At 41.0% G+C, this 26,760-nt stretch overlaps 1 protein-coding gene across 1 annotated transcript in view; it reads right to left on the reverse strand.

The window, feature by feature from the left end:
• SI (sucrase-isomaltase) overlaps positions 1–26,760 on the reverse strand; it is a 1,019,699-nt gene that overhangs the window by 400,879 nt on the left and 592,060 nt on the right. Inside the window, exons 45-47 of the mRNA XM_069618482.1 lie at positions 26,686–26,735; positions 22,394–22,564; positions 18,830–18,976 (exon numbers count right to left, since the gene is read on the reverse strand). Coding sequence (XP_069474583.1) covers positions 18,830–18,976; positions 22,394–22,564; positions 26,686–26,735 — 368 coding nt within the window. The remainder of the gene's footprint in view (positions 1–18,829; positions 18,977–22,393; positions 22,565–26,685; positions 26,736–26,760) is intronic.

Raw genomic sequence — 26,760 nt, forward strand, 5'->3', positions numbered from 1 at the left:
ACAGGTACCATACAAAATGACGGTAAGTGTCAGACACCAGAAAATGACATGCTGCCATATGTGAAAATGCAGAGCCACTAGGTTCCAGAATAGAGGAACGTGGAGAGGTCCCAGCCAATGGAGAAGCAGCAGAGGGATGGGGGATGAACACTGGTGGTCCCGAGACAGAGGGGCAGTCAGTTGCTGCAATTCAAAAGGGTTATGGTCCAAACAAATCAACAAAGAGATACAAAGAGAGATGGGCAAAAAGGGGAGTAACATGTCATTTCATATGCCCCTTTTCCTAGCAGGAAGCCAGGCTGGCCTAAGGAAGGTAAGCCATGAAATCAGTAACAATTCACCCTTCCTGTGTGTACTTGAAGAGTGCAAGGATAGATATTGGGCCTCATTACAAGGCCGGCGGTAAGGGGTTAACTGCACCAGTAAGGATGCCAGTGCCGTTAGCCCCCTAATGCCGCATTCCGAGGTCCCTTAGCGGGTTCCACTAAGTCCGGCTGGTTTTACCAGCCGCCCTTAGCGGGAGCCGCTAAGGGACCAGGGAGCTAATAACAGGCCCGCTATTTGCTGGCCCGTTATTAGCTCCTTCCCTATTCCCATTGAGCCCTATCGGGGCTCAAATGGGAATGGGGAATGGTTTTCAGAATGGGGACTTACAGGGTCCTCCAAGGTTGGAATGCCCCGGTAAATCCCCATTCCAGCTACCCGGCTACCCGGCAACCCGGCTACCCGGACACGACTTCGTAATGTGCCCCATTATGCCCCTATTACTATTGAACAGATGTGTAACATGCTGGCAATTAATGGCACAAGTTCCCAGGTAATAGTGATGTCAAAGGAATGAATGCAAAGCATACATGTGGGGAAATCCCCACAGGACATGCTGAATTTTATGAAAAGCAAAGGCTCTGTGCATAATTTTAATGGGGAAGAAATACCAGTGGAGGGTGCCACTGAAGTTTGAAATTAAGATACGGATGCATAGAATGAGACAGGAAGTGGTGGTCACACCCATTGATGAAATTTCATTCCTTATAGGAACAAATTGCCTAAGGAGACTGTTACTGCTTATTGATGGGGTAAATGGGGTGTTGTGACCACAAAGTGCACTTGAAGTATATCTTCAAACAGGCTGTTTGCCTAGTGTCACTGGCATCCTCATGTGCCAGGGTGCAATTCAAGGAAAAAAGGAAAAGCAATCTTTAGAGATCTTTTTGGACCCCAGGAAAATTGGCAGACACAGAGAGATTAAACACATTGCGTTTTTATCTAAATGAGGAAAATTGAGAACCAAACGTTGCTGCAGAATCAGATCAGGAGAAATATATTTCAACAATTGCAAAGATATAGATGGAAGAAGGGATGGCATGAATCCTGGTGCATGTGAATGGGCATCCAGATATGACTGAAGCAGTGCTAGCCCTATAGCAGTAAAAGAGTTTCATTAAAGAAAATATGTTTTAAAAAAAAGCTTGACAGAGGGGAAATACCAAGTTTTAAAATAAAAAATCAACAAATCTTTGGTCTGGACAACCCTGAATTGTGACAAAGAATTGTAAAAAGATGTATGTTGAGAATTACAATTGGATCCAAAAGCATTTATCACAATGTTTGGATTGTAAGTCAAACCAAAAAGAAATTCTGTTTGGGAAATGACATTATGCACAGAATGTGAATGGTTTTAGGTTTCTTGAATCAAAAGGTTTGGTCTAGGCTGGTTGGGGCGTCACCTGGATTTGAGAACAAACAACAAGTTTATCATTGTGCCCAAATTATGCCATATGCAGTTGAGCTTCAGGTAAAGAAGGATGCCACTATTCCTGCTTTCTCTAGACAATTTGCAATAAGATTAAAGTACAGAAAGGGAGAACAGATGAAAGAGCCTGATGCATGCGTATGCCTCAATGAATCCATAAGACAGCAAGGGCTGTAATGTGAAAATATACCATTAGTAACAATCGGGGATGACCCCATTCGAATTCTGGTGAATAACAAGGGATGCCAGAACATTCATTTGGAAGGAAAGACGGCATTAGGGATGGCAATACAGGAAAGGCCCTATACTGCTGATTTAAACAACACAGTGATCAGGAACATCCCTTAAAGCTTTGTAACTTCACAGGGTGAATTGCCTGAGTCATTGGTTTCTAAACCAAAGGGGATTTTCAGGAAACAGTCTTTTTAACCCTACGAACCAAATATGTGCTAAGCTGTCATCAGGAAAAGCACATTCTATTAAAAGTGTGTGATCCTGCAAGAGAAGAACTGCAAGGTGAAATATAAGAAAGTTGAGATAGATGCTAATGTGCCAAGATACTTAAGGGTGGTGACTCTCCAAAGGGACACAGCCACAAATCTACAGGAAAGCACAGAAATCACTCCTTTGGAGGACTTCCATAATTCTCTAAAATGGTAGAGGGGTAAATTAAGCTGCATATGCGTGCACAAATGAAGAGGAAAAAGAGCAACTAAGAGTTTTATGGTGTTCAAGGAGGTATTTGCTAAAGATGCCTATGGTTGTGGGCATATCAATTTGCATGTTGCCACATTACTCGAAGGATATGGTAGGGAGCCAGTATTTGTGTGACAACATAGTTTATCCCTGGCCTGTCTGAAGTCCCTAGCAGCAATAAATAAAAAATGTAGAGCCCAGAGGCAACATTAAACCTATCCACAGTACTTCAAATAATCACATTTTGGATGTGCTAAAGCCCAATGGCCAGTGGCACTTGTGTGCAGACTTGAGAGAACTAAACAAGAGGGTACTGTTTCAGGGTGGCCTCTTCCATTTATTTATCAAAGCCTTGCACAGGGTCAAGGGTTATGGTTTTTTACCACTCTGGATCTTACAGCAGGGTATTGGTGCATGCTACTAGCTGAAAATATACACAATCTCTTTGCCTTCACCTGTAATCGATTGCAGTATTCATGGAGTAGGAACCCCTTTGGCTTATCAACAGTGCAAGTGAATTTGGGACATTTCTAAGTTAATCACTCCCAGAGGTAGCTGAGAGAGGAACTGCGATTTATGTGGATGATGTGTGAATCAAGAACAAAGACTAAAAAAGTCACGTCAATGAAATTTGACATGTGCTCGGTCAGTTACAAAAGGCTGAAGCAAGACATATTTACAGAAAGTTCAGTGGTGTAGAAAAAGAGGATTCTTTCTAGGGCATGAAGTAACAGACCATGGGTAAATCCACAAAAGAAAAAGGTCGAAGCTATTAAAAAAAAAAAAACACCAACTTAAAAGACCTAAAAAGTTTGTTTAGAATGACAAGTCACAGCACAAAGTTTATTGAAGATTATGCAGAAATCACACAACCTTTGACTAAATTACTGAAACAAGGGGTAGCCTGTATATGGGGAAAGGATCACAGTGAGGCGGTAGCCAAATTAAAAGACTGTTTCATGAAAGCCCCATGTTTAGCTAATCCAATAAAGAATCTCACCTTCTTTACAGAGGTAGAATTCACAGGTCAATGTATGTAAGCTGTCATATATCATAAACATTATGCAAATAACACAACTATTGTACATGCCACTAAAGCATTGCCACAGGAATAAACCAAATTTAGCAAATATGAAAAAGCACTTTTGACCTCTGTCTGGGCGTTGTGACATTTTGGCCCAATTATTCAGGGGGAGCGGGTGGAAGTTGAAATAAATTATCAGCCTCTTAAATGTTTATATAGTAAAAGAATCAGATCAGTCAATTTGGCTGAGTCCAGAATCACATCATGGAAATTGGCCTTGCAGGGATCCCCGGTGGAAGTGAGATATGGACAAATTAAAAAGAGCCCCGTTGCTCAGGGGCTGGGAGATTTTCATGACTTTGCAGCTGCCTGTGCTTCTGATGGCACAGAGCTAGAAACAAATGTAACCACATTTGTGCAGTCTCTAAACAAGGCATTTAAACATGCAGGGATCTCCCAACTGTGTATGTGAATGGATGTGCATACGATGTGGGGGGTGATTCTGAAAAAGAATTGGTGGCAGGTATAGGACATTTGTGGCTCATGTGTAATGGCATTCCAAGAGAAAGCATGAGTTTATGCCCCCAAAAGCAGCAAAGTTGCAGAAATGGCTGCCATTTATAAAGCAATATCCACAGTGGTAGAATATAAATTCAAAGAAAAAGTTTGAGTCACTGATTCTGATTATGCCCAAAATAGTTTGGTGGAATATTTACCTGGGTGGAAATTGAGAGGAAGGGTCACTCATAATAAGAACCCTCGCAAACATGGCGAAATGATCAAAGCCATAGATTAACTTGTTTTAGAACATGACATGGTCATTCACTGGAGGAAAATATGAGGCCATCTTAAAACATCAGGGGAAAACAAGGAAGGGAATGACAGGGCATGTTAGCCCAGATTGGGGCTGTGATGGAGAATTTGTTTCCTATTGAGCACCTACATACTTGGTGAAATGCAGGTGGATGCAATAACACGCTCCAAAACTCAGAGAATAGTTGATCAAACGGTGGCACGATGGAGATTTGATACCCGTGATCAGGACTTGGTCAATGCATAAAAAGAAGACCCCATTTTAGGCCTGTTATATAACCATTTGCTAGATGCAGAACAAAATCCTCTGCTTAAGGGGTACTGCAAAGGGCAAGAATAGCTGATGGTGTTGCTAAAGAACAAAAAAAGAATTTGATTACAGGATGAACTGATAATTCTGAAATCCGTGTCAATCCAAATTGAAATGGTGGTACCATTGTCATTCCAGGGACTGATGCTTCTTCATGCCCATGATGCCATAACTGCTGGTTACAGAGGTTCCAAGAAAACATTAGGAATCTTAAAAACTATGCTTATTGGCCACACAGGTCCCAAGATGTAGAAGTATAAACAAGAAGGTGTTTGGTGTGTGCCCAATTTCAACCTATTTCCCCAACATACAGGGCTCCATTTATGAAAAGATGTTTGACACTTCCATGGTCAGATTAACAAATTGATTTAATAGGTCCTTTGCAAAAATCAGAACAAGGAAACAGATATATGTTAACAGTCACTTGTTTAATGTCTGGAATGCATTCCAGCAATTGATTGCAGTACACAAACAGCAGCCATCTTGTTGGTCAATCATATTTTCTCTAGTGTTGGTTTTACCCCAAAGGATAGAATCAGACTGTGGAAGTCATTTCACCAGTGCAGTGATGACAAAGTTGTGGCACATTTTAGGAGTGAAGAGATAACTGCACATTTCACATCGGCCCTCTTCTGCTGCGGGTGTGGAATGTTGCAACAGATCAATCATTGATATTTTGAAAATGTTTGTAGCAAAAGCAGGATCCATTTGGGATTTGTGACTCCCTCTGGTGCTAATGGCTTAAGTCCACACCGTCCAGATTCACAGACCTCAGTCTGCACAAGATTTTAACAGGCAGGAACATGGTTTTGCCACACCAATTGCTATCCCGGATAAACAAACAGGTTCTGGTAAATGCAGCCACAATTCAAAAATATGTGGAATAGCTGAGAAAGCAGTTGCAGAATGCCTTTGCACAGCGATATCTGGACAAATCTGGTCACAGTGCAAAATCATACTATGATAAGAAGACATCTGTATACGACCAGGTATTTAAATTTAATTTTGGGAAAGGTGAAGATAAAAATGCAAAATTTCACGCAACATGGCATAGCTCATACACGATTGTGGACGCAATATCACCTATGGTTTACAGAATCTTGATCAAAGAAGGAGATTTGGCTGTGGAGCAATTTACCCATATTAACCAAATCAAGCAATTTCAACCAACGCACGAGGTGAAAAGGCTGGAGCAAGCTGAAGAAACCATAGGGGATGAAGGGTGTATTTGTTACGTTGAAGTCAAAGCAGGAACATAGATAGCAATTGATCTGGAGCTATTTACAATAGCAGGTATGTAGGTGTGATTATGATTAGAGTGGGAAAAGGAAAAGAGGAGATACAACAAGTAAGTATAGGTGTTTGGAAATATGAGGGCAAGGTATGTGAATAGGAAACAAAACAAAAAGTTGATAGGGGTTCCAAATCGATATTAAATTCTCGTGGTCATGCTGAATGTTATAAAAGAAAATGCTATGGTTGTATATTTCTATGTTTAACCTACATGTTTATTTCTAGCCAGTTATAAAAGGAAATGCTATTGCTACATATTTTTACATTTAATCCACATGTTTATTTCAAGGTTGTTCTATAATCTTCATGAATAGTACAAGTGTGATGCAAATATTGTATTATTGTATTGCATAATTCACATTTTTCTTTTAGGTAAAACCTAAAAAGAAAGGAAATACATGAGTTTGGTGTGCTTGATACTCAATCTGTCTATTTCTCTTTTAATCTAGACACTAACAGCTTACAACAGCAGCACTCCTGGATCCCTGGACCCCTAGATTACCGAAGAAAGGTCCTGGGAAAAACTGCAGGCCACTGGAGCCACTGGAACAAAACCCTCTGCACTGAAGAAGTGGGAAAAGATGAGTGACTGGCATGCCTAAAGGAAATCCCACATGCAGTGGATGAAAACTTGTTTCTGCATCATGGAAATCTGGAAAACTGTTGCAGGCACACAGGCACCTTTTAGGCCTTGTGATGGATCTGCCACCATCAATTTAAGGGAGGCATCATCTTGCAGACATTTGTATGCATCTTATTTTGTCTTTGTCTTAATCTCACTGGTCTTTATGAACAAATTAACGTTTACCTTTGGAGCAGGACATGTTCAACACAAACACTGATTTCAACTTATTTAACTCAACATTTGGACTATTGCTGCAGTCATCTAATCCTAAACCTTATAGTAAATGTCATTAACATGGCCAAACATCACAATATATTAATACTTTGAATATTTTTTTAGCAAAGGTCTTGTATGTGTGTTTTGATAATTTATTTCAAAATCAAATCATACTTAAAGATCATAATTGCAAATCACATGCTATCTGATGATTTTTAAGGTAAAGAATAAAAAATGCTAATATTCTCACAAATGCACCCACAATCACATTTTTGATTAAATGGTGTAGACAGGATTTTTTTTTTTGTATTGTTTGTTTCTGCAGAGGCTCCTAGGTCAGGTCTTCACAGAAATAAAAAGTGGGGAGATATCTAGGAGAATTAGTGCATCTGCAGAAGTGATATGATAGTGTATATGTGAGACCCTGAGGCAAGACAGCATTAAGAATTCATACACACCAATGTAGGGATAACTGTGTATACCCTGCTAGGGCGATGCAAATTTGCAAGTAGTGTAGGGACTAACACATAACTATAACAATTATTAATCTACTAATTACTAATTTTAACACTTAACAAACTTATACAATTAGTATTTAGAATGGGATAACTGAGTCCATAGCACTTTGTGCAAATCAGTGGTGCAAATTTAGGATGCAAACTGGGATGTAAATGGGACTGCTAACACAGGCACTGAAATGCTGTTTAGACAATTAAAGCTGTTCTTGCCATGGGAGACGTGAGAGTTAAGAGAACTTGACATGTAAAATCATGTTGCTCAAAGTAGGCCCATTGTCCGAGTTCTAGTGTAGGAGGCCAGAATAAGAAATGTACTCAAATGTAAGAAACTCCTCAATTCGTTTGTTCATTGAACTAAACGTCTGCTCAAAGGTGATGGTATAAAAGAATAGGGGCTTCTCGAAGTTTCCACAAGGTTTAGCTATCCAGAGGAGGTGTCTGATCGACATGATATCAAAGTCAGGGGCAGGCAGCTCTTACACTTTGTGTAGGGGAATATACATGAAGTGGGCATGTGGAAAGGAGTCAGTAAAAAGAAGACACAAAGAGAAGGACCCATGGGGTTTTTCGGGGCTGTTTGCTGCCTAAAGAGGGAGAAGGAAGACTACAGAAGAGATAAACTGGACATGATAGGAGGTAGACAGATCAGGGCTGATGTGGCTGAGAGTTCCTCTGCAGAAGAGAAAAGGGGGTAGAAAAAGGGTCAATTCGAAGTTGATCTCAGACCAAGGGCACAGAGCTGTCCTTCACTGCCTCTGCAAGTGCAAATCCTTCAGGCATCTTGGTGAGCATACAAGTATCATGTTCTTCTGTCTTCTCCTCTGAGTCATTATTCTACTGGCGTGATTTACTTAATTTTAACTTCCAACTGTATCCTCGCCCTTCCTTCCATTCCTCTGTTTCATCCCTAATAGCTGATGAGGATGTCTATACTTTTCTTTGCCTCTCACTTCTTCTTTTGATTCACTTTTACCCTCATCAGCTTTCTATTCCCCTTATAAACCTTATAAACCTTGGATATCCCCCTATCTTTGCCCTATGTGCCGTTTTCTCCGTCATCTTGAAAGACGTTGCTTCAAGACCAACTCTAAGGTGGATTATTCTTCATACTTTTCCTATCTTGCTCTCTATTATGTCTGTTTACTCTGCTAAATGTCTCCATTTCTCTAATCTCCTACACACATCGTCTGCCCACCATAGGCATCTGTTTCAAATTCCTTCTCGTCTTCTGTCTCCACCCACCCCTGACTACTCTGCTAATTCTTTTCTTTCAGCCTCTGACTTCTCTTAATTTTTCTCCTCTATCTTAGCTTCTCTTCGTTCTGACATTGAAGTTCCATCTCACCCAAACCTATGACTTCTTTCTCTCCAGTTTCCTCTGCCTCCATTTACTGCCTTCAACCAATCTCCAATGCTGACACTTTTCTTCTATTGGCTAAAGCTAACCTCACTGTCTCTCCTACCGACCCAATTCCTTATGCACTCATTCTCAAAGTCTGCCCTCCATTGGAGTCTTACCTCACCTCTTTCTTCAATATCTGTCTCTTAACCTCAACTTTTCCCTTATATTTTAAGCATGCTTCCATCATCCTAATTTCAAAGAAACCTACTGCCAAACCACTACTTGTTTCAAATTTTTCGTCCTATTTCCCTGCTACCCTATCTCTCAAAATTACTTGAACTGTTGGTCTATTCTCAAGTTTCTACTTTTGTTTCTAATTCTTTTATTGTCATGACCCTTAACCCTGGCCCTCACTGGCAAGTCAGCCTTAAAGTTAGGGCCAGGTCACAGGCCTTAAAACCTTATCCAAGACTCTCTTGGAGTCAGTCCTGACGCCTTTGGCGCCAGGCTCATAACCAGCATGAAGACCAACATTAGAAGGGGACTATTTACTTGGGACTATTTAACTTGGGGGGTTCAGCCAACATGGAGGCACACACATAGCTCAGTTACAAGGAACTGAGCTATGCGGTCTAGTCTTTTAGGTGTGGCAGGCCTGGGACTACTTTCCCTGGACTATTTTGGGTGTGGCAGGCCTAGGACTATTTTACCTGGACTACTTTACCTGAGACTATTTAAACCACACCCAAACAGCAGAACACGCTTCACGTTATTCTGCTGTGGACAGCGTAATGCTCACCGTGTCCAGTTCTTCATGCCAGTTTACCTGAAACCAAGGACCTGCAGAGAGAGAAAGAACACTACGAAACTTACCTGGAATAATATCCTGTCTTCAATCCATCGCCGACTTCAGTTCCAATCACCTGAAGGTACGAACTCCATCATCCGGCACTGCATACATCCTGGAATACCATAACCTGGAAAGAGGAGGAAGAAAGACAGCATTAATAAGCGTTTACTCACGTTTCCTCCCGAACAAAGAAAGCCACACAATTCTTACCTGGGTAGTCATCTCCTGGTCAGTATCATTGCTCGAACATCACATCGCTCGGCGAGGAACATCGCGACCTGCAAGGAGAGAAAAGACACAGGTTAGCAATATAAAAGGCGAAACAGCGCCGCACATTGCGCATTACTCACCGGTCAGCATCGCGCACACCGCACTTTTGCCTACCGGCCCATGCTTATCTTCAAACTGCATGACAACACCAAAATACCTTTCCATACCCAAAAGGAAAGAAGCAAGACATTATTCTTCGAACTAAGAGGAACATAAGAACTGCATATAAAGACTGTAAAGCAGCAAACCTATGGAGTCGTAGCAGGCCTGGATTCCCACAGGGGGCTTACCCCAGTGAAGTAACTTGGTTGCTCCTTGCCCCCCACATATACGCGCCCCTGCCATGGGGAGCAGGAGGGAGAATCCACCTTTTACAATATTAAGACCCATCTTTAACCAGAGGCCTTACCAAGGGACCGGGAGAGGGTTTGAGAGTGCAAATCATCCAACCAGGGCTGGGTGTCGTCCCCGTGGATACGAGGTGAGCGTAACAGAATACAAAGCCTCAATAATATTTTCTACCTGGGCGTCATGGATACTTCAGAGATTGACCAGTTAGCTCTGCTGTTGGGACAATTACACGCTGAAGTACATTGAGCCTGGCAAGAAACCAACGCTCTTAGGAGGGATTTGATTGTTACTAAGGATCGTACCGACAAAATAAGTAGACAACTGCTCCAATCACAGGCAGGACAGACCCCATTTCCTGGTAACATTCCGCCAGCACCTGTACCAACTTCTTCCACCAATCCAGTACAAATAACCCTTCCTGGGGCAGTTCCTTTAGCTCCACCTGAATGATTTACAGGGGTCCCCAAGAAGTATGCAACATTCATGAACCATTGTCTTATTCATTTCCTTTGCAGACCTGGGGCTTTTTCTAACGACCAAGCGAGGGTTGCTTTTGTCTTGTCATATCTCAGTGGCAGTGCTGCGGATTGGTCGGTACAATTGGTAAGTCAGGATAACCTGTTGTTACATGACTTTGGGGGTTTCCAGATGGAAATGGAAAAAAAACTCTTTGCTCGTCATACCCAAGGCCAAGCATTAGACAACAAACTTTTGTCACTACGTCAAGGAAGTCAAGACTTGCTTACATATATAGCAACATTTAACAGACGTCGTTGAAGCTAGGTGGCCTGAGGAAAAAAGGACCACACTATTGCATCAGGGTCTACGAGGGGAACTAAAGGATGTCCTTGCTCAAGTGGTTAACCCACCTAAAGACTGTGCAGAATTCATCAACCTTGTGGTGCAATTAGATCACAGATTACAAGACCGAAAAGCAGACCGAATAAGGTTAGACACTCGAGCTGTGTATGTTCGGTCAAAGGATAATGTTCCACGTACATTGGGAAACATGGTACAACCCATGCAAATCTGAGGTGTACGCTCCCCTTTAACTAAAACTGAAAGAGCCAAGAGAAGGCAACAGCAATTATGCTTATATTGTGGACAATCAGGCCATTTCCTCAAAGAATGTCCAGTGAAACCACCAAGGAGAACTGTTGGAGCCACAGAGAAGGAAGATAATAACAAGAAGTCGGAAAACTACCAAGCCTGGCAAGCGTGGAGGTCCGCTTGCAGAGCGAGAAGGATGAACCACAGGCCTCACACTTTGCATTACCAGTAATTTTGATCAATCACCAACAACCGTCTCGGATGCATGCTGTCGAAGCATGCATAGACAGCGGAGCAGTGGGAATTATATAGACCAAGATCTGGCAGCAGAGATGGGGCTTCCCTTACGCTCTAAGTCGACTACTGAAAAAATGACTACTGTTGATGGGACAGAAATAGCTTCTGGACCAGTAACCCAATGTACAGCAGCATTAACCACACTGTGCCAGGATGGACACAGAGAATCTATTGCATTCGATCTCATCAAAGCTCCTCAGTTTCGACTAATCTTAGGAATGCCATGATTAGTAGCTCACAACCCTCTAATAGATTGGCGTGCCAAGAAGTTGGCCTTTTCCGATGATTGTGCTTGCACCTGTTATTACCAAGAAAAGGGGAAAACAGGCTTATGTACATCTGCTACTCCCAGTATGGCGGCGATTGTACTAGGTGTGACTAGTACTCTACCAAATGAATACCAAGATTTTCAAGACATGTTCCAGAAAGAACAATCCAATACTCTACCACCGCACAGGCCCTACGATTGTCAGATCAACCTCATACCTGGTGCAAAAATTATTTGCCTGTCTAAATCACTGGCAGCCAGTCCCTTATTCTTCGTACCAAAGAAGCAAGGAGATTTAAGGACTTGCATCGACTATCACGCATTAAACCAGATCACAGTAAAAAAATGTTATCCACTGCCCCTTATTCCAGAATTATTGGATCAAGTCAAAGACGCCCAAATCTAAACCAAACTGGACCTTAGGGGGGCATACCATCTTGTTCGAGTGAACAAAGGACACGAATGGAAAACCGCCTTTCGTACCAAATACGGCTTGTATGAATACCAGCTAATGCCTTTTGGACTTTGCAATGCTCCCGCTGCATTCCAGTACTTTATGAATGAGGTTTTGCAGGAGTTAATCGACGTTTGCGCCCTGGTTTACATTGATGACATCTTAGTGTAATCTGCTTTAAAAGAAGACCATGTCAGGCATGTCCGCTCCGTCCTTACTAAAGTCTGCCAACATAAACTGTATGCTAAACTCAAAAAATGCTCTTTTCATGTCACCGAATTGGAGTCCCTCGGTTTTATCCTCACACCAAAAGGTATCAGAATGGATAGGCACAAGGTAGATGCCATTCTTAACTGGCCATCACCAACTTCATTTAAACGAATCCAGAGTATGTTGGGCTTTGCAAACTTTTACCGCCGATTCATCCCAGATTTTTCCCAAATAGTGCATCCATCTCCTGGTCAGTATCATTGCTGGAACATCACGGCGCTCTGCGAGGAACATCGCGACCTGCAAGGAGAGAAAAGACACAGGTTAGCATTATAAAAGGCGAAACAGCGCCGCGCATCGCACATTACTCACCGGACAGCATCGCGCACACCACGCTTTCGCCTACCGGGCCATGCTCATCTTCAAACTGCATGACAACACCAAAATACCTTTCCATACCTAAAAGGAAAGAAGCAAGCATTATTATTCAAACTAAGAGGAACATAAGAACTGCATATAAAGACTGTAAAGCAGCAAACCTACGGAGTCGCAGCAGGCCTGGATTCCCACAGGGGGCTTGCACCAGTGAAGTAACTTGGTCGCTGCTCGACCCCCACATCTACGCGCCCCTGCCACGAGGAGCAGGACGGAGAATCCACCTTTTACAATATTAAGACCCATCTTTAACCAGAGGCCTTACCAAGGGACCGGGAGAGGGTTCGAGAGTGCAAATCATCCAACCAGGGTTGGGTGGCATCCCTGTGGATACCAGGTGAGCGTAACATTTATTCACCCACAATTCCAGTCAGGCTTTTGCCCGTGTCACTCCACCGAAACTGCTCTCCTCTCTGTTTTGAACTCATAACTTACTGCACGCTATTCTAAACACTCTTCTCTTCTTATTCTCTTGGACTTATCTGATGCATTCGACACCATTGACCACTCCCTTCTACTGGCGTCTCTTTCTTCCTTTGGTTTTGTGGGTTTGGTCCTTTCCTGGTTTCAGTCATTTCTGTCTCAAAGAACCTTTTCTTTTTCATCGGATGGCAAATCATCTAAATCTTTTTTGCTTGGCTATGGCTTTCTGCAAGGGTCCGTCTTGGGCTGTTTCTGTTCTCTCTCTATACTTCCCATCTTGCTGCCATTATTTCTTCCTTTGGTCTGTCACACCACGTTTATGCTGATGACACTACATTTTTTCCTTTTCAACCTTTTCGTCTGAGATTCATCACTCTCTTTTTGCTTGTCTCCTAGGCATCACATCTTGGATGTCTTCTTACTATCTCACACTTAATGCTGGTAAAACAGTGGTTCTCTTTTTCCCTGCTAACACTCTTTCCCCTACTGCTCCTCCATCCTTTATTTCCTTCTCCCATCCCAGCTTCCAATCTTGTCTACGTCTCAAAACCTGCGGCTCTATCTTGACTCTAGCCTATCCTTCTCTCACCACATTTTTCTAACATCACGGACTTGCCATTTTCATCTACACAACATCCGTACATACTGTACTTTCCTCACTATTCAAGCTTTAAAAAACTGCTGATTTCTTCTTTGATCTTTTTCCAACACTTGTACTATTCCTCCAATCTTTTTGGACTCCCAACTTCTCGTCTTGCCCCTCTAAAATCTGTTTTTAACTCATCTATTTGTCGCCTTTGTCTCCTTTCTTTCCGAGATACCATCTCATCTTCCCTCACTACTCTTGGCTGGCTATATTTTCACTCTCAACGCAACGTTTTAATGGCTAGTCTTAAAGTCGATCTATGTACTTGCTCCTGACTATGTTTCTGTCTTGGTATCCTTCTATAGCCCTTTTTGTTCTCTGCACCGGTGCTCTCAATTCCTCCTGGTGGCCCCTCAGCCCCTTTTTGCTACATCTTTTGTTTTCATACTTTTACTCTTCTAGCTCCTCATCACTGGAACACCCTTCCTTACCCTCTTTGTTCTATTTCTGTCTATTCTTTATTTCGTAAGTCATTGAAGTCTCATCTTTTTCAACATGCTTGATAGATTGTTTTCTTATTGTTTATGCTTATGTATTTTATTGTACCATTCCCTGTTCTCTGTACAGCACCTTGGCTTAAGGCGCTATTTAAAATATAAATAAATGCAAAGTGAGGGCATTATATCGTGTTTGTGTGCAATAAAATATAGTGTGTCGAATTTTACGTGTGGTTAGTCAGTTGCAAGCTGGCAAAAGCATTGAAAGTAGATGAAGTTTCCACAAAGAATGATGTGCCTCCCTGGCAAACATTTTGTTGGAAGCTTTGTAAAAAACAAAAAAAGTTTCAGAATTTCAGAATACTTTCACTTTTATTGGGCTATGTGGAATGCAGAAAGCAACGTGTGAAATATGAATTTATGTGGTTTCCTGCTAAATGTTGTTTCTCTCTGTATTTCTAAGGGCACTTGATAAACTGCATTTGTGTATTGTCTATATTATGAGAAAATACAGATAAATGCAGAAGGGCCGGTTTTAAAAAAGGAATGCGTGTGGCTGTTTATTGTGAGTATATTTCCATGATAAAAATGTTACATGTCCAGCACTGTGCCAGAACCTGAGTCTCTCTAGAGGCCCCAGATACAGCGAATATAATTGCAAGCTGATTCCTCAGGTTATGAATACACACTACGCTGGGTAATTACCTAGAAATCCAACATACATTAATTAGAAAAATAAGTGCACCTGGTGCAGCACTAAAACCTGCTTTTGAATTCAGCAAAGGCTCCCAGAGTAAGTCTAACACAGTGTTTTGTGGCTAGCTAGGACATTTCACAAAATCACCTAAACAATTTCTTCTCTTCATTTTGTCTGGCTTCAGCTCTCTTGTGTTCCTCACATCCTGTAACTCCCTGAGAAATCACATTTCCAGCTATAACTCCGAAGGTGCATTCTCCCTCTACTTGACACATAACAGAGGTTTAAAGTATTTAACACAATGGTCGTGTCACATCTTCCCTACTGCAATAGCCGTTTTATTTCTGATCTCGAATGTTCAGATAATGTAAAATAAGACCACCATATTGACCGGAAATATGCCACTATGTTACTATGCTGTTCCAGAACTATCCCCCTGAACTGGCTTCATGTTAATGTACACATCAACTTAAAAATTCTTAAACACATGCATAGAGCCTACTGGAGCAAAGGCCAAAAATATCTCCTAACAAAAAATACTATCCTTTGACACTCTATAGCTTTGCCAGGTACCTGGTAATCATGACTAATGCATCAAGCAAAAAAGACAAATGTTGGTTTCAAAACTACTGAAGTTATTAATGTCACTCTTTGTTAAATGCTCCCAACCACTATTAAGTATGCTGAGAACCATTACGAGTTCCAAAACGATTTAAGAACGGGCTTGGTCGGATATCTTTTCTACTTGCTTGGACTGGAGTTTGTATGGACTGATCACATTGTTTAGCCCACAGGAACTCCTATACCATTTGTATTTATGTGCTGCATCTGCTTGTGTTCATAGTTGGACCTTCACACCATATGACCTATTGTTCTATCTATAAATATCCTGCACACATTTCTACTTCCTTACACATTGCTCTTTGCTCTTACGTGGTTTCCATGCATTTAACAAATCTGAATGTTTCCTAAGACTAAAATATGTCTCTGCTTTGAATTGGAAAATCTGTTTGAATTTATCTGATGGTTTACATTCGGCTAGACCCATTTTGAATGTTTTTTAGATCCTTAAATCATGTTAGCTAAGGATAGCCACAAAAGGAATAGTGTTGCTGTTCAAAAATAAAATTAGCTAATGCAAAGGAGTTTCTATCATTATGCAGCATTGTTTTATGAAGAACATACAGATTCAGAAATATTATATATTAGTATTCTGCAGGCAGATGACATTGTTATATAGATTGAGTTGCACTTGTTGCTAGAACAACATGTTATTACATTTTCACTACCAGTAAGAATAACACAAACAGCATGCTTACTTTTACATGTAATCACACAATGGTTAAAATAGATTCTACTTTCGTTAAACAAAATATGTGCTTTTTATGTAGTGCTCAGGTCTCTTGAGACCAGAAATGCAGGTGTCAGCATTTTGAAAAAAATACCTCATCATTAAACAGTGACTAATACTTTCAAAAAAAGATGAATTGACACTGTGTGCACCCAGAACAAAAGGCTTATAGGGAAAATACAAGAACTATATATAAATATGTTTCAAATTCTGGACTTGTATAACCCTATTGTTTTAAGTTTTGATGGGTGGTTTTGGAGTGACATTGATCGATGCATTGACAGTGAGTAATGGCAACCTGAGGGGGATCAGATCTCCTGATAGCAATAATCCCTTTTGGAAAATGGGTATCTGTCTTTCAAGGAGACTATTAAAAGTATTCCTTTTTTTCACAGGATATCAATATCAGCAGTTTCTGTGAATTGCAAGACCCCAATAAAATACAAAGGGCCTCATCCGAGTTGGGCAGTATGCTGGAGGTATTACCGGTGTGATACCGCTCAGGCTAATAGGGTTACCGCCAAACCCTCTGGTGCTATTAGCGCCGGATCGCAGGTTTGGCGGTAACTGTAATTCCCCATTCCCCATTGGGTCCCTTGGACATAATGGGGAATTTTTGCCACAATTGGTGCTTGCTAATAGCGCAGCACAAATTGCACCTGAAAATGTGAATTTTCTTGGCACATTTACCCCGAGCTCAGAGCTGGGGGTAATATAAATTAACATATTTTAATAACTCAATTTTATCTCAAGGTACAGAATCATGAAGCATGGTCCTGAATTCAGAATTTTATTCTGATTTTTAACTACAAAGATATAATTTATGGCACATATCTACTAAAGGCATTATAAGGGAAAGACATGTTTAAGCACAAATTAATAATAATTTTTGAGGGGAGGATAAACTTATAGCTAAATACATCTCATTTTGACACAGTAAAATGCATTTGTCCAATTGAAGCAAATGAAAGAATTCTAGAGGGCATGAGTAAGAGAAGGGAACTTATCACAGACTCTGCCCAGTCAGAAATTGCCACGTACAATGATGGGCTAAAACATGACTCACAGATTTCCAGTAATTGATGGATGTTTGGACCTGTTAAAAACATAAAATAAACATCCTGAAGGGAGTGTTCTACTCCTGAAAGTGGAATAGGAAGGAGGGTGGTTTCTCCCCTTCATTCCCAAGAAATAAAAGGCAATTTAAATAACCAACACCATTTATCGAAATAACTAATCAAGAAGGTTGCCTAAAATATGGCCTACTACTAATTAAAGTCAACTTGGTGATTGCTTTTCTGTTTCATTTTTATAAGCTCCTGTTTGTGTGTCCCTTTAATGTATCGAGATATTTTGCTCTGTAAAATGAAAGATTTTATACTGAACTCGAGCCTGTAGAACAAGTCTAACCAAGTCAGCCCTACGAAACATGCTTGTATCGATGCCCAAGCGGGAAACAAATGGTGTCCATCATTTTACAGTTGTAACAGCCAAAGAATAAGAAAGTCAATGGGCCTCATTACACGGTAGGCGGTAACCATGGCGCTATTAGCACCATGGTTGCCGCCAGTATTTTACTGTGTCCACCTTGGTGGATGGCGGAATTACCGCCCTACTCCAAGGTGAGCGGGGGCTGTAATTCCCCATTCAGCCAGGCACTTCCCCATTCCCATTTTTGCCCCCATAGGGCATAATGGGAATGGGGAAGGAGCTAATTACGGTACTGCAAATTGCGGTACCGTAATTAGCACTGAGGTCCCTTTGCGGCACCCTACTTTAACGGCTGGTAAAACCAGCCGTTAAGGTCGGGTCCCGCAAAGGGAACTCGTAGAAAGGCGGTAAGGGTTTACCGGTACCAGTGCCCTTACTGGTACCGGTAAACCCTTACCGCCTAACGTGTAATGAGGCCCAATGTATTTCTCTGATGCCAACATTTGCATATAGTTCTAGAGAAAAGGAAGTTAACTGAGGTGTAAAATGTATTCTAAGAATTGTTTTGTCTTTTTGAATGCGATAATTAATGATAATTTGAAAGTTTATATTGGAAAGGGTTTTTCTCTTTTCTCTACAATTTGTATTCAGATTTGCTTTTATATATGGGTGTTTATGAGTGCTGTGGATGTAAACATCAGCAAGATAATGGCAGACCAGTTGTGTTTCTTTTCTGCAGACAAGGCAAGTTTCCTTTATTTATCTGGAAGTTTAAGGATGACTGCCTGAGCATGGAATTTTATTGGGCACCTTTAATATCTTGATAAGCAGGATATTCAGATTTAAAAGAGCCTGTTTCTTGCATCAGATTGTGGGGTGGGATATTCTCATGTCTTGGGACATTAGCTTAGGGATACTATTCCATAAAAGAATCAAATGTCTGAAACTTAAATATATTCAATACATTACTGGGGGTGCAGTGAAGTGACATTGCTCGTAGGTAGTGGCTTATAAACTCCAATAAATATAAAAATAACAAAATTTTGCTCAATAATATCTGAATATTTACCTTCCAGATACAGTTGCGAGCCTCACAACTAGCTTGGTTTGCATTTTCATCAGGGTAGCAGTCAAACCTTTCGGCATCCAATACTTCAGTCCATTCTACTCTGTATGCCTGTCCAAGGTCCAGATTTAGTCCTTTAATGTGGGCGACCTGCAGAAAACAACAACCAATTGAAAAGAATGTATGGAATATCAAGCGAGTGAAAATAAATGTAAAGCCTCTATGAAGATCAACTGAAAAAATATTTTTGTAGCATGAACACAATTAATATACATGTAATAGTTTTCTAGAACAATTACCAAAGGATATACGGAGGATAGCACAGGGGAAATGTGCTGGTCTTGGAAGCAAGACAAAGCAGAACAACAGAGGTTTGAATCCTGGATCTGCGCTTAGAAACCAAACTCAGGTATGGTATTAGGTGTGTTTTAAAAAAAACAATTAGATAAATAAAATGATGTGTATTCCACTCATTCTAATGATAGTGTCACGTAAATAAGGGGCAGATTCATGGAATTTGTGCGCCGAAAAACGGGGATTTGTGTGCCAGTCTGCCCGCAAATCCCTGTTTAACAAATGGGGATTTGCGAGAAGAATGGCTTACAAATCCCTGTTTTTCGGCGCACAAATTCCATGAATCAGCCCCTAAATGTTTCTATATAGAGTACATGCAATTCTTCTGAAGGCAGACATAGGAAAACCAGAGCCATGTCCAAATCATCATTGTCCAGTAAATATGTGCTGCAGTAGGGGACAGAATAAGAGGGTGTTTCTGGCATTTGAATAGACATGTTAAACATAAAGTAAATGCAACACACATTAAGACAAGCTAAAATGATAACAGTCATTCCAGGGTAGAATTAATAGCAAGGACCAATTTCTTTGGGGCAAAATGTTTAGATGATCATAATTTGAAGATTGTCCCAGAACAAACATGAATAACAACACTGTTTTTATTTTGTGCAACTATTTGCTTTTCTGGTGATAAGGATGTATGTTCAAAGCCTTTGCTGTTTAGCAATGTTCTTCATGCTATGTGTCTACATATATTGTTTTAACTGTAGCACTGAACATGATCTTCTACACATTGGACACATACCATGCATGATATCTGGAGACAGTTATGATATTTTGCCATTTCACGCTGTCAAATTGAATTTATAATCTCGTTACTATAAAGTCAGGAGGGAAAATCCTGCTTTTTGCTTTCAAGTATAACATGAGCTAGCTCCCACTCCTACAACAGATGTCATTTAATTACTTGTGAATGGGTTATGATTTTGGTGGATCAGAGCTCTGGATCAGAGCTCTCTCCACAACAATACCTTCTCAATGCAGTGGTATCATCAATGATGCACGTTGGAAGTGACGTTATTCTGCAATGTATGGGACTGTCTCGCACTATTGTTATATCCATCTTGGCCTTGTGAAGGTTACTTATCAGAAAGTCCGACAATCATCTACTTCTTCTCTCTACTCGGGTTTGGTGCTCTTTCCTGTGCTGGCTCCTTCCCTGGGTCTCCCATTCGCTCTCTGCTCCCACATCAGTAGATCTGTCTGTAACGTTAATGCCTTTATTCCCAAGCTAGTTTAAATGACTTCTGATTACTTTGATCTTTCAATATTCCCTGTTCATTTTCTTTTGGCCTTTCTCTTGATAAAAAAGCCATCCAGAAGCAGGAATCATTTACAATGATTTACGGAATATAATGTAACAACTGAAAAACAACTGTCTAAGATGTAGCATATAATGGCCCTTTCCGATGAATGGCTTGGTCTCCATGCTAGTATGTGTTGAATATTCCTGTTGCAGCTGTTGCCAGCTGCATAGATGTGGACACAATTCATGTTTATAGTAAGTGTCTAGACAATCCTCTGACATCTTTTTCCAAGATTTACCTAAAAAGCAATTATATTAGGTTTTGGTTGCATTCTCCACCAATATTTTTAAATTATGGGAAAGGTCTCTTTCTTTGAGGCCTATTATTACATTTCTTAGTCTTAGCTCCCAAGCAAAACCAACTATTTGCTTAAAATGAATGCTCACAGCCAAAACGAACACACTTGTTAATTGTTTTTGTTTTAAATAGTGGCATCAACATTAGACCCCTGTGTTGCTGTCCCCCTAGAGAGGTTAAGTCTGTGAATGAATGTGTGTGGGTTAGAGGGGGGGGGGCTGAAGGGCTGTGGGTCTCTCAATGGTCTCTACTATTGCCCTCTACCTAACCTCCTGTGCACGTTCCACATCACCCCTATGGAAGTCGGGAAGCACTGCTGTCTGAAGAAAAGTTACATTGGAAATCCTTCCTTATAGAATATGTTAACTTCTGTAAATGTATCTTACATTTTATATGTTAGTTTGGGGGAAAAAAAACTTTTCACATTTGTTTTTTATTCCAATTAGTTTCTACAATTAAGAGAATGGCAGTTCCACCGCCTACAAAGGCCAAGAGAGGGTGTCCTGATTGCTGAATTGAGATTTGCATTTTGTGGGGATCCCAAAGCAGTTTCAATCTGTGATGGCTCCTGCATCGAGAAGGATTGTATATTGTCAGTTGGATACTGGTGTCCTGTTTCAAACGAGTAGCAAATGATCATACCACTAGAAATTGTTCTTAAGGGAGCAAAACAGTTGCTGGTACAGGATTTGTGATGGTCGAAGTGATCTGATGTTGCAAGCTCCTTCATTTGCATGAGTTATATTTCCATGCAAATCAGGAACTAATATCGCAAAAATGTGTTAGGGCTCACTTAGCATTGTTTCATTTGTTACTACGGTATAATAGACAATGGGCCTCATTTTTAACGGGCCCGTTATTACCTCCCTCCGCATTCCCATTGAGTCCTACGGGGCTCAAATGGGGATGGGTTTTTTGGATGAGGAATAACCGGTCCTCCAAGGTTGGACTGACCCGGTAATTCCTCATTCAAGGAAACCGGACCCAGACCAATTTTGGAGGCAGCCATGGCGCTAATAGCACTATGGCTACCTCCAAACTCGGAATGAGGCCCAATTTCAAATAACCTAACACAGGGACCAGTTAGCTTAATAGGGCAATTAAAGTCACTAAGTGGCAGATTCAAAAGAAGTTACAATGAGTAACTCTGACTTACTACCTCAGTCAGAATTACTTGTTGGAACTTATTTGTGAATCAAACGCTCTTCTCAGCTACATGTCTTGGGCAAGTTAAAGGTTTTCAGTGGACACTGCTGCTTTTGAAGAGAAGGGGATATGGGGAATTAACCATACTTTAAGTGTCTCTGCAGTTTTAAATCATACATATATACATCCAATGCTTCAGTTAGACAACGGTGTCCCTTTATATAATAGCATGCAGAAAACATGCCTGTTTTTTACATGTAAAACACGCAGATTTTCTTATGAAAATCCAAGAAATATATACATGAGTGGACAACAAGAAATAATTTTACAGGTGACAAAATCAAATATGGGAACAATCTATAAATGTACAATTATAACAGTAAATTCAAGCAGTAAAATAGACTTTCAAAGCATATTACTGGACACCATATTTCAGTAACAAACCATGTGTCTGGGCATTTACCTTATTGTAAGGATCATAGTAAACAGTAGGTGTTTGCGTTTCAGGTGCAGCACCTTTTATTACAATAATATTAGTGATTGGTTGAGCCACTCCAAATATTTTAATTTCTTCAAATTTTAAGTTGTTTGGATCTTTGTACACCGAATGTGCATATGAAATTGTTAAACGGTTCTGTTGAGATAAACAAAACAAGTTAGCTGGATGTTCATTAGTATTAATGCCGATAGTTAAAATGCACAAAATACACAAACAACATTCTTGAAAGTTAGAGCAGAATTTCTCAATAGCAGAGATACATGATACGTTTGGTCACTGATACTGCTTCTCTGAAGCTTTTTATTTGAGAGATCAATATACCCTGCTCTAAGACCTAACAGGTTAAATATGAATATTCCAAAGTACCCTCACACAGTTCTGTTTATTGTTCCTCAAATGAGCTGCTCAAACTTGATGCCACCCGACCCACAAATCCAATCATAGAGCAGCAAAAAAATGTTAATTCTTATGGAAGCTAGTCAATATTCATTTGGTCGTCTGTCCTATATTGTCCTATGACACTGCATGTTATGGAGTGGGATTCCTTATGTACAAAAATGATTGGGACATACTTCCCCTCAAGCCGGGTGAAGTAATAATAGTTGGCATAAAGTAGGTGACTGCCTCCTCCATCTCAACACAGAAACCATAGTGGTAGGCCAGGCCAAGCCAGTCCGTATAACCTTCTTACCACCTTCCAAATTGTGATCCAATTCAAAGTGAAAACTGCTTTTCAATAACCTGGAGGTAGCATTTAATACCAGCATTTGTTTGTGCTAAAGTAAACACTGTAACCAAGGCCTCTTCCTATAACCTCAGACTACTGAGGGGAATTCTTAACCTTCACCGAACTCCCCATTATATACCACTCGCCATCACAGTCTTTTACTCCTCACTTGTTGACTGCAATACAATTTATGGGAATGCACCTATAAAAACCTTCAGAACGTTCTTGTACAAAACCAAGTAGACTGTCTCCTCTCTAAAACACTCTTGCTACATCACCCTGACCTTGAAGCTGCTTCATTGGCCATTGGAAATTAAACAAGTTAACATTAAAGTCCTCTGTCTAGCTGGCAAGATATTCAATGACCCAGAACCAGAAAATATCACCAAAGCATTAATGAACTTAAAGCCAACCAGAAACTCTAGGACAGCCTCCCAACTATGAGTAGTCAATAACCAGCAAATATGTATTTATTATAGGGCGGCAGTCGCCACCCAATAGTTAAGGTGAGTCAGTCTCCCATTACAACCCCTCAAAATTCAATCATTAATAACTTTTGATTTGAGTTACAGATTTGACTGACATTTCAAATGTGATTAAGGCTCGCACCCCCACCCCCTCAGATTGCAAAGTTTTGTAAAGATTTGTTAAAAAACAAACAAGTTATGCAATTACACTCATCTCTAAACCTTGAACCTGTCTAGCTCATATCCCAAAGTAGGGAATCCTGCAATGAGAAGATACATCCCTGAGTGAGTCAGCAGCTCCAAATCCTCCCCTACCAGATTTCGATCTATCCCTTCAAGCCTTCATAAACAGAACAGATGTCACATGGCCTGTAGACGCAGGTAGCGTACACCTGCAACTCACTGTCCTTCTCCATCTAGGCAACTCACTCCCTGATCTCACAACTCACCTTAGGCAACTCATTCCCTGATCTCCCAACTCAGCTTCAGCATTGGTAACATGGACAGTTACCTCTCGATCAGATTTCTCAATGTGCCGTAAAATGATAACCTACATTCCCACACACACTTGCAGAGCCCTCCCCCTCATGGCCTATTTTCCAGAGCTCTTTCGCTGTGGCGTTAGGTTCAATGGCCACAGGACTGCGACTCCTCTTGCTCTCTCTCTCTCTCTCTCTCTCTCTCTCCATCCATCTCTCTTGTCGCTACCTCTAATGCACACACTTCTTTCTCCTCCAATCTACCCTGATTACTAACTACTGGTGACATCCATGCTTCTATCTATCATCAATATATTTGTTTTCAAAAACTTACATTTCCCTAATTTTGCATCATGTCCTCAAAGCCTGAAGTTAAACCAGCAAATACAAATCTCTCCCTGCCTTTTACCTCAAACCCAGCATTCACCGACTCACACAGCAATCCTCAACCTCAGGCTTCAATTCAACACCCAGATTCAGTGACATTATGCCCCTGCACAGCTACCAATCAATCCCACTAATCCACCCATCACACCAACCCAACCATCACTATGCCGTGTCTCCCATCACTCTGACGCTAAAGCCCATGAATTTACATATGCACCCAACACACCCTTAAAGCAACCATTACACATCACAACCCCACAACACATCTACACAGCCACAAATCACTTCACACTCTCAATCTACACATCCTCCATCAACAGACAGTCTACAAACCGGTCAACAGACACATCCATCACTTTGTACGACAACTCCTCATCAATAAAGACATGCAGGACACCTACAAATCTACACCCGTATCAGTGAAACTGACACCAATCCTCTACTCTAACCCACACACTACAACAAAGACACCTGCCACCTACACAGGCAACCCAAACAGTTCCATGTCATATATTATATCAACACATCAACCTCTAGTGTACCCATCAACCCAGGCATCCACCCATCATCAGTCGTACAACCACCCATCAACCACGCAACCCATGACCAATGTTTATAACCACTTGACAGCTGCCAAACAGATTGCCCATACACCAACCATTCGCCTCCAGAATCACTGACTTAAGTGCAAACCCACTGACTGTCCAACCCAAATGAACATGCATTACATGCACAAGTCAGCAACCTCCAGAACAGAATCACTATTATCACAGGCATGCTTTGTACTTACACAATGTCAGGTCACTAAGAAATTAAAACGCACTCCCTCAGTAAATTGTTGTATCCCAATCACACTTGCACACCAGAATATGTATGTTTTCACTCATGTGTTTTCACTATTTGCACAACATTCCTACAATAGGGTTCCCCTGCAATTCTGTTTTACCTATGCTCATAGCCTGAGAACTAGACGGTTCTTAGGAAACAATGGACCTGATTTGCAAAAAAACGTTTTTGAATGGCGAACTACAACTGAAAAACGCTGTGTCAATCAGGCCTAATGTCTCTAAATAAATAACCAAACGAATGTATTCAGTATTACATTCTCTGGGGAAACGTGCACCTAATGATTCAATATTTTTCGGATAACTCATGTCATTTTCAGCTCGTACGCTAGTTGTTGCGCGTGTAATGCTACTTCTCCGCAATTTGAGAAATTATCCTGAGGGTAAATCAATCCTTGAGTAACATCCCCTTTCCTCCTTTGAAAAGCAGTCCGTGTCACGAAGCCATAGAAATGGCAAATGTCTTGCTCATCAAATACTGCTTAACATGACATAACATTAATAGTGCAAATCTGTAGATCTATGCCAGTCCGGCAACTACAGTACCAGTAAGCTTGCCGGTACCGTAGTTACGGGACTGGCAAACTATGAGTTCATCTCGCGGATGCCTTTTCGCCCACCCCGTTGTACTGGCGGGCGGAACCGGCACCCACGAGCAGAGCATGTCGGATGAACCGGCACCATTCTGAATGGTACCGGTGCATCCGGCCTGGGAATGGGGAGCATTTTTTACCGGCGCCCGGGAATGGGAAAATACCGGGTCCGGGCAGCCATAATGACCCGGTAATTGCTCATTCCCGGGCACCGGTAAAATCCGTAAGTTCGGCGGCAGCCTGTCGGTTTTAGCGGGAAGGCTACCGCCGAACTTGTAATGAGGCCCAATGTCTTTACCTCATACCTTACCTTCCACTCTAGTCGTGATGGAATACTTTGCCATAGAACATGTAAAATGGTAATGTTTACCTGAATCGTTTCTTTAAAAAAAAATATAGAAAATAGGAAACTAGAAAATTATTTTCCAATTGGTTATTCTAAGATTCCTGGCTCTTTCCAGCAAATATAATACTTAAATCGTGAAGGAAGCTACTGATGTCCAGAGCCTCCTATAGGACGATTTCTGGATGTGATTCGCTGCTTATCTGCCACTATCTTTAAACAGGTTGGTTTCTTCTCTGTTTGTGTGAAATACATGGTTTTCACTGGCAACCTGTGGAATGCATTTCAACACATCTCCCTACCAGAGAAGAATATGCAAGCTAACTGTGCGTGCAATGTGCTTTATATAATAGCAACTTGCTGCTTTTAATTAAACATGGTAATTCACAAAGCAGAAATTAAGAAATGAACATACCTGATTTACACTGAAGGTGGCTAATGAGTACAGACCAGATTTATATGTATCTGAAATAGACAAGTGGCATAAGAA

Source organism: Ambystoma mexicanum, chromosome 10 (assembly GCF_040938575.1).
Source record: "Ambystoma mexicanum isolate Mex_15411 chromosome 10, UKY_AmexF1_1, whole genome shotgun sequence".
In the NCBI taxonomy this organism is placed as follows: Eukaryota; Metazoa; Chordata; class Amphibia; order Caudata; family Ambystomatidae; genus Ambystoma; species Ambystoma mexicanum.